This window comes from Catharus ustulatus, chromosome 1, assembly GCF_009819885.2.
Source record: "Catharus ustulatus isolate bCatUst1 chromosome 1, bCatUst1.pri.v2, whole genome shotgun sequence".
Classification (NCBI taxonomy): domain Eukaryota; kingdom Metazoa; phylum Chordata; class Aves; order Passeriformes; family Turdidae; genus Catharus; species Catharus ustulatus.
The window spans coordinates 143,035,857-143,045,385 of NC_046221.1; the positions used below are offsets into that span (position 1 = coordinate 143,035,857).

A 9,529-nucleotide genomic window follows, 5' to 3' on the forward strand; every position below is an offset into this window, starting at 1 on the left:
TTTTTATTCATTACATTCTAACCTCCGTAAGTTTAAATAAGAAACAATCTAAAAAATTAGTTATAGAAATACAATAAATATATAAAACCCCATTTATAAAAAGAAGGATATTTTATGTGATATGTAAGAGAAAGCTGTGTCAACAGTTGTATCAACAAGATAATGCTGCAGTAATAGTTACATACTATGCTTGTAAAGAAAACAAATGTATCTTTTATCTGTATTAAAATAAGGTAATTCTAGTTGTATTTAAATCAATTTATTAGGAAGTGCATGCACAAGACCGTTTTTCAGATCAAAAACTTTGTCTTAAAACTTTTATATTGTCATTCAGCTTCTCATCTGGCATGTTTCATATTCCTGATATTCCAGTTTAAACAGGTTAGGAATATCTTAATGTAACAAGAAGTAGAAATTGGAATTAGTTTGTAGTTATTTATGTTGCCATGGGCTTTTACCATCAACTGCTTACATTCCGTATAGATTTTTCTCCTTATTTTTTTCGTAGTAATTAACTTAATTGTCCTGCAAGCACTTCCGGTACAAAATGAAGTCCATTTGGATGTTTGGGTTATCGTGCACTAGTTAAAAAATACATATTTCAAAAAATACTCTTTTGTATGTTGTGAACAGGGGAATCTTGTATTCAAAATGTGCAAATGCTAATGGCAAAGGAGGAGAAAAGGTTTCTAAAAGCTGTTCTGGTTATAGCCTAACTTATTTTAATAAAGTAATTATGACATTATCATCTCTTCCTTGCCATAACATTTCTCCTTCAAAGTCCACCAGCCCGTGTTTCCTGGCTCTCATCAGAATGCCAACAACTTTATCTGAAATACGAACGTATCTGTCAAAGAGTTCCCCAAAAGTGACTTGGATCTTGCCGTCGGGCCGTGGCTTGGCCATGGATTCAATGATGAAGCACATGTCCCTGATCTCCCGGTGGATGTGGGCCTCAGCTCTCTTGGCTCTCTCAGCAGTTTTGGTTCCTTCCTTTGGGTGGCCGTATCCTTCATCTCCTTTGTGCAGGCGCGTGGACATGGCCAGCTCGTGGTCAAACTCGTCGCTGAAGGGGTTCAGCTTCTGCGTTATGATGTGCTGGTCGGCCCATTCCTGCCACCTGTCCTTGAGGCTGTGCACGGCGCTGCATTTCCTGCGCGCCTTGCTCCGCGCCTCCTCGCTCAGCCGGCTGGCGCTGGAAGACACAAACACACCTGAGCCTTGCATCTCCATTCCTGATGCTGTTCTGCTGTTCATTGGTCTCTGCTGTAACTGGGTTACTGTGGTTTTGGGACGAGCTGGAATCCACCAGGTGGCATGAGTTCACCACTTCTAAATTAGTTCTCTGGGGGCTGTTCATCCACGATCAGTTTGCACACAAAGGCAACTTCTGTGGTGACAGTGTTATCCTGTCAAAGCTACCACCTTCCAGCCCCACTCTGAGCCTGTTTTGACAAACTTTACCCCAGAATGACTTAATTCTGTAAGGGAGCAAAACAGTATGTTCTGATTACCTGCACTTTCTGTACCTTTGCTCAGTCACGCAGTTCCCCATTCCTGCCTGCTTGGTCATGCCTGAAGTGTGTATGCCCTGAGGTTAGAGATGCTGATTGCTGTAGGTGTATGACCTGGCTGAAAAATAGAGGGTAGTGCCTGGAAAAATCTGTCCTCTGTAACCGGTATCAATCATTATAGCAACAGCAAAAAGCTAATCGAGTGCAGTAGCTCTGTCTATGCTTCTGTATTTGGAGTGTGGTTCTGAACAAATATTGAAGTTCAAAATTCACATTCCCATGGGTAGGGTTAGAAGCCTGAAAGTTTCAAGGACAAAGGATAAGGAAAGGCCTCCAGAAACTTTTTTTTTTCTATTTTTATGTGTGTAATAGTTCTGAATGACTGCAGGCAGACGCTCTATCCTCTCGTGGCCAATCTCGCATGTTGTGGGGGAGCTATAGATAGTCTGAGCTAGTCTTTGTGCTGTCCACGTCCTGTCAATGTGTAGGTACAGAACTCAGTTGGGACTATGCTGTGCTGTGGCTCTGCCAAAGTAATTTGTTTTCTAATATTTTTACTCCCCAAAAGACTGCTCTGAAACCTCCTCCATAATGTCAGCTGAATATTAACACTGGAGAATCAAAATGCACTTAGCAAACAATATATAGGGCTGTAAAGTTGCAGAAAATTCTGTTGCCCCACTGTTTGGACGTTCCTTTGTTTTCTACTAAGGTGGTTGAAATAGAGAATAGGAATCACACAGATGTCCATCCCAGTTCAGATTGGTGCCCCAGAAAGATGCTGAGCAGGGCTGTGCTAGGGTAAGAATTTCAAATACCTAGTGCCAGGGGTAGAAAAAGACCTAGGAGAGCTGCACTGCTTTATTAGCTGTGGAGTTGCCCTAAGATTGGCTTAGCTGTATTGAGGAACTGTGTTTAAAAAGCCCCCAAATACTCTTCCTTATCAATCTGATGAAAAACCATCAGAAGAACTGAGCATCTGAGTTGCCAAGTAAGTGCACCTTTCTTCTGTGGTGTAAGTACAGAGCATCCTGAGAGTAGGCAGTGTGTCTGTACCTGTAATTTTGTGTGACTAACAGGTAGGTGTTGGCAGGAAACCATTAAAATATACTATTGGAGTAAATCTAGACAATTTGGTTTCCTGACAATAAACCAAATGCTCCCCTATATGAGCTATTGTCATACAGAGAAATGGAAAGCTGTGATCCTTTGTTCCTTCGCCTGAACTGTGCCTTCGTTGTCCACAGGAACTGTGGGCACAGGGTTTGGCTATGCAAAGGAATTTGTCTCCTGAAGCCTATGACTATGCAAAGGTCACAGAAACCTTTGCTAGTACAGTCTGAATTCCAACTGAGGCTCAGATTGCTTCAGTAGCTCTTCATGTGGGAAGCTAGCAGATAAGGCAGGGCAAAAAAAATCCTAAGTGAATCAAAATTGACTTGAAGAAGTGATGCCATCGGGGATGCAGTCTCAGGGGAGTTTATGAGTAGATATCATCATGGAAGGCTTACTCCTCAGCCACAGCTAGCTGCTTCCCCTTCTCTCCAGGGACTGTGACCTCTTAGAGCTTCAGTTCACCAGGTTGAGTGGAGAGAAGAGAGGGAATGAGACAGCAGGAGGCTGTGCAGTCTTTGTTACTTGCTTTAACATTCTAGGATCTATTCCCTCATTTTTCTACTGAAACTAGTTTTCCTTTCTAGCAGAATATTACTAATGCCTTCCTCATCCAAATCATCTTCTCAGTGGTTAAGAAAACCATCTTATCTATCCTTTTGCTTTTATCATGCCTCATGTGGACTTGGAAAAAACTTTACTTTTTAAATGCAGCTTGTAATTTAACCATTTCTAGTTGCTGAAGTGCTATTTTTGCTATTATTTAGCTTAATGACAAGTTTAATGAATTAATGAATTGTGTACACATGGAAGCATTTTTTCATGTTTCTGCTGCACCTATACAAAGGATTGTGCATACAAAGTGAAGGTTTTGAGCTTTTTCCCACTCTGAGAAACAATCAACTAAGTTAACCTGATAACCAGAATGATCATTCTAAATGCATTCTGACCTTCTGGGCAAATAACGCCCATGTTGCATATTTGCCCTGGTTCTGTCTGTAGGGGGAAGGTATGAATCCTGTTTTAATGTTTTCGGTTTCATATCCCTTTTGTTGCATCCCTTTTGCTCCTAATCAGGAGCAGAATAGTGTTTCTTAAGCCAACAGGAGTCTTCTACTAAGGAAACAACTTTATTCCATAAGTAGTGAAGCTGGAAATAATGAAGGTGCTGATGAGAGGAAAACAAAATACTTGCACTGATGCTTTTTTCCTGCAATGTGGAGGAAAATGGGAGCTATGCTTTAACAAATGCATGCTTATGGCTTTTTTGGAGAAGATTGAACCACATTGAAATGTTCATAAAGATAGTACAGTACTGGTAGCAGCACTGTAAGTGCAGATAATTATTTTTGTGTCAAATTTCAGTGGAAGTAAGAGCTGTAAGTAACATTTGAGGGTGTTACTTCAATCATTTGGACCACAGTAAATATGGCTAATCAATCTTTTTTCAAGGTAGCAGTACTAAAATGAGACATAAAAGGAAAATGTAAGAAAAGTTTCACAGAAGCTTCATAGTTGGTCTGTTTCTACTATAACATTTGAAACTGAGAAAATTGTTTTAATTTGTTTACAAATGCTGTCAATGTATCCTTTTCCACTGTGTATTTGGAATCTTTGGTTTGAGGTCCTAACTTCTGTGAAAGGATGGTGCACAGTCCCTGCCAAAAGCAGGTACCATGACCTTTCAAGCCCTAGGTTACTGGGGAGCTTTTTTCACTGGGGCTGTTAACCATTTTCTTCTTACAGGATCTGAATGCTCAGCTGTACAGCAAAGCATCATTCTAATCCCATCTGAGTAGCTAAAATCACTCTGGGGGTGTGTGCTCAGATACCTGTGGTTAAATGTATGTATGGCTGAAATCCATAGCTGTGTTAGTCACAGTCTAACACTTACGATAATGTTAATCAGTAGTGAGGTGTAAAACCAAAATGGTGACCATGATAGAGCCTGCCTGCCTGTCTGCACAGGGATCACAAAGTCTGTTTTGACATTTTCATCTGCTTTGACATTATCATCAGTTTTTCATCATCAGTGATGATCCAGTTTCTAATTTACGAAAATGCAGTTGAGATATCGTATGAATTGGGGTCCAAGATACTATGGAATTTTCCTTTCTTTGAATTGGTGAATTCAAATTCGTGGAAAACTTCCAAAGAGAAGCAGTGAACCCAACTTTTGGTAAGAAGTATGGGGAAGTAATTTCTGCAATATTAATTTGGGATATTCTTTTCAAACTGCTCCTGAGAATATTTACAATTTATATTAAGCAAAATAATTAATAAGTATTTAGAAATATTATTTGTCAAATATATTAATTTAGACAACATTTGCTGAAATAAATTAATATTTGAAGGCTCTTAATGAGGTAAAAGTAGTGATTCTGAAGTATGACCTGAAGTATTAAGAAGTAAGTAGCTACTTTGATGAACCGTAAATCCAGTGTGAAAAGTAAATATAATTAGCATCTCCTAAATATAACTTCCTGATTTTTTGTAGCAGGTACATAGTCCAATGTTGTTGAGTAACTACTTAAACACAGAGTGATATATGAAAGGTCTCCTGAATTTTGATCAATTTCTTCTAAGTCAGGAGTAATAGTTTATCTTTGACCACTTCCTAATCTCCCCCCATATTCCTCATGGAAAGCTGTACCCCTGTGCCATTTGTGTAGATGTGATGAAGATGCTTTACTTACAGAGATGGGACAGGCCGTTTGATCCTCGCAGCCGTCACCTCCCGGTCACTGTCTTCCTGCTCGAGCTTGTCCTCTGCTTCCCCGTAGCCACTGTCCTGGGCATCCAGGCTATCATCACGGCACTTCAGCAGCAGCTCTCCCTTGGCCCCGTCTTTGTCCTCTTCTTCCATCTTCTCCCAGCCCTTGGTCAGCTCTGATACCACATTTGAACACTTCCTCCTTATGGATGAAGGTAATTTATTACTCAGAAGTTTGTCAATAGCACTTGATTCTTCTTTGAGTTTGGTCATCTCGGAGCTGCTGTTGTTGTTCTCATATCTTTCACTAAGGAGGCTGACATCGCCCCCTCGTTCATAGGCTTTGCTGACAACTGTTTTGGTCACCTCTTTGCTTCTAATGCTGAACACTTTGGGGTCTTCATCTGATTCCCTTGATTGTTTTTCAGCATCTCTTATCGTCACCGATCCCTTTGCTAAGGATTTTTCATCATCTTTTTCTTGGTCCCTCTTGACACATGGAATTTGCCATTTCTCGAAGGAACTTTCCTGCACAGGCTGACCTGATGAGCTTTCTGCAGTGGGGACCCATCCAGAGGGCTCTTGCTCTTGCTTTACGTGGTGGTCAGATGCCCACTGCTGCCAGCCTCGTGCCAAGCTGAAGACCTGGCTGGCCATTCGGATCTTGTGGACAGCCCTTTTCACAGGAGCAGTGCTCGGCTTTTCTTCAGGAGCCATGTCTGCTGCCATCCTGGCTTCTCCCCTTCTTATGCTCAGCACCTTCTGAATGGACTTCCTGAAGTGAATAATGCCCTCTGAAGAGGGCCACACAGATTTAAATAGAAGCAGGAGCAGTTGATGCCCATGGAAAATATGTGAAACGCTTCTCACAAAGATATAGTATCCTCACTGCTGCAGAGGTCTTTTTTTAAAACACGGGGTTACATTTCATCACAGCAGATGAATGATGCATGATGTGAACAGTGTGACACAGACCTGTGCTGGAAATAGTGGGAAAGTAACAGCTCCTTTAGTCCCCCCTCCATGGAACTGCTGAATTCCCAGTTGGCTGGCAAGGGTCTTGTTCTTTTGGAAATGCAGCCCTTGGGTTGAGATCCCAATCAGAGTGATTGAAAATGCTAAATGTGAAGGGCTGTGTCAGTAGCTAGGAACTTTGGCCAGAGTGGACACTCCTCATCATCACAAGAAAACAGTGGCCTTTGTCATGGAGTGTGAAGCCAGACACAAGTTATGACTGAGAAATTTTTAGAGGTATTTCCTGAAAAGATACTGGGTGACTTTTTCGTATTGCTCATGTGTCCAAGGAAATCGAGGTTTGTTAATTTTTTAAAAGGTATTTATGTGTACTCTTCTCAATCATTATCTATTAATGTCTCTCTCTTTAGAATGTACCTTCAGGGGGGCCTGGGAACACTATCATGTTTGGTATCAGCACTAGGGAAGAGGTAATCACTATGTCTGGGGGATCAGTATAGTAAGTCTGACTTGATCAGATGGATGAATGATCTCCAAGTTTCAGGGTTTTGAGAAAATATAACCTATTTAACTTCTCACTGCTTTTCAATAGAATTATATGCAACATAATTATGTTTACTGTGTCCAACACAGAACAAATCCATTTTTCTAGGAAACCTTGTGATTTGTTCACTCCAGAGAACTTCCTAGAATGTATTCATATTCAAATTTGGGGCATTGTTTAGTGAATTGATACATCCATTTTTGCATGGTAATAAATATTTTTTTATATTAGAATATATTAGAATATATTTTTCTGAGATGCAGTCCTTGTGATCTCTTATTTCTTAGAGTAATGTTTCCTAAATAGGAACGGAAAATGTCATTGCTTTTTCAATCCATCATACCTTGCAGATTACAGGATGACCCGTGGCACTTGCCATATGGTGCTCTGAGGCACACTGAACTTCAAGGAATTCTGTTGGCTTTGTTGGTGTTACATCAGAGATAAATATGGACTCTCATACTCTGCCTTTTTATCATCTCTCTGTTAAAGGCTGGGCTGTTGGAAGTGGGTCAGATCATATTTAGCTCTTGATTAATGCTTTAAGACTACATACCTTTGACTTCTATGTAGAATTCCTCATTAATCTGTGTGGTAATTTCCTCTTCAAAACTGATGACATAAATTAAGTTAGTGTTGCTATTAGATATTTACTCATGCTTTTATTTTGGAAAGAAATGTGTCACATCTGTGTACTGTACAGTCTCAGCTATTGCCCACTGCGTCATAGCTGTGAGATGACATTGTGAGATTTACCCATACAACTTGATTAAGGAGCATGTGTCACCAGACATTTATTTTGGGGTCATTTTAAGGCTAATCAGGAATGGGGCCTTCTTGTGCTTAGAATTCACACATGCCTGTGCATCCATGCATGCCTGCAGGGGAGTGTATGCTTCCTAAAATACAAGGAAGAGGCAAGTGAAAGAAAATAATGCACATGCAGAATAGGAGTATTACACCAGTTCATTATGTCATTCTGTGTGGTTTCTGGAGAGTAAAGGTGGCTGAGGGTTTTAGAATGAGCTGAAAGCTAAATACAGATAAGGGGCAAGGCCAAGGATGGACTGCAGTGAAGCAAGTGAATGTGGAAGAACAATCCTGGAGTGTAAGGCCAATAGAGATCCCTGTTAGAAGGCAGGGTCAGCCCCACCTCCATGTGTCTTGCATCCTGTTTTACCTGTCCTTAAAGACTACCAGCAGTAGTGCTTCCCACTGTCTAGTCAATCTATTCCACTGGTTAACTGGCTGTATTTTGCAATCAAAGGCCTCTTTTCAGTTTATTACTGTGAATACTCTTGAAATTCTTGAACACTTTTGCTCTCATACAGTATTTGCAAGTAGTTGTATTGAAATTCATGGCACTGAAAAATAGTTGCATTCCTGAGGAGTGTTTAGAAATTACAGCACATTTCAAAGAAGTTGTTAATAAAGAAACTTCTGGGTTTTTTTCCTAACAGACTTGACCTTGGTATACTGGTTGTAGTCCTACAGACTTATGCTTGCATAGCTTAGATAAATGACAATGAAAGGTTAAAGACTAATGAAAAACACCAAGATTACATATCTAAACTACTATTAAATCCATATTGCACAACACTATGTTAAACAAATGTTTAGTTAAAATTCATCACTATTATATTAAGCTGAAGTGTTATTACAGACTTGGCCAAAGTACCAGTGAAACTTTGATATAATTATTCTGAGGATAAGTATTTTATAATGCTTAATTTTAGGGTGTACAATGATGTTGCCTTGAATGTGTTGAATGTTATATCATTTTATATGGCAGTGCTGCCAGCAAGAAGTTAATTATAAATTATGTCCAAATCATCCAGTGATATTTATATTTTGTGTATTGTTTACTTTGCAAATATTTTATTGCAGTAAGACTAGAATTTATTACTTCATGGTTTTAAATTTTTATTATTAATGAGATAATCAGCCAAGGTTACATTTCTGCTTGTAATTTCCCTGCTGTGACTTCCACAAGCTGATAGCCAGCACTAAAGGCACAGGTATGTTTTAGGCAGGCTGGACCTGAACCACACTTTCTACGTGTCTTCCATACATCACAAGGTCACAAAATGCACTCTAAATGTTCAACAAGGCTGGGTGAGGGTGACTGTCACAGGCTTTCTCAAGTTCAGAAACTATCCTTGAGGCCAGAGTGAAGGGACCATTTCTTGCAGGAGATCTATAGGAGAAAAGGTAATTGGAGAAAGCATTAACTTTGCCGAGCAAGCTTCACACATGCTGAAGTTGTAAACTCCCTTTGTCCTTGACTCTGGCTGCCTACACTTCTGGGATTTATTCTCTTTGACACCTTTAGACAAGTCTCCACATGTCCCTAAGACCTTGTTGCTGCTTGTGGATTGCTACATTTCAAATAGTACCTCTGACTTCCTGAATCCAAAGTTCAGAAGGACCAGCTGAGGGGTTGCCAGTTTCAGTTGGGATGTTTTTGCTGTGTGATAGTTTTGGTTTGTTTCCCCCAGATGGATTTTCTCTATATAGTTATTAACTATTTTAAAATCCTTTCATTTTCTCTTTGCTGTCAAACACTACCAGTCTCTGGGAGACCAGTATGCCATGAATTTTATTTCTTTTTTAATTTTAAGGAAATTTAAAGGTAGAACTGACCCTTCGTACATTATTTTACCTTGTCAG

General features: G+C 39.9%; 1 protein-coding gene across 1 annotated transcript; it reads right to left on the reverse strand.

Moving 5' to 3' along the window:
• Window positions 1-586: 586 nt before the first annotated feature.
• On the reverse strand, window positions 587-6,852 carry LOC117002894 (actin-binding Rho-activating protein-like). The gene is made up of 2 exons (XM_033072468.1): window positions 5,324-6,852; window positions 587-1,195 (listed from the first exon to the last, which is right to left on the reverse strand). The coding sequence occupies exons 1-2, from the start codon at window positions 6,067-6,069 to the stop codon at window positions 718-720; spliced, it is 1,224 nt and encodes a 407-aa protein (XP_032928359.1). The 5' UTR covers window positions 6,070-6,852; the 3' UTR covers window positions 587-717.
• Window positions 6,853-9,529: the final 2,677 nt, after the last annotated feature.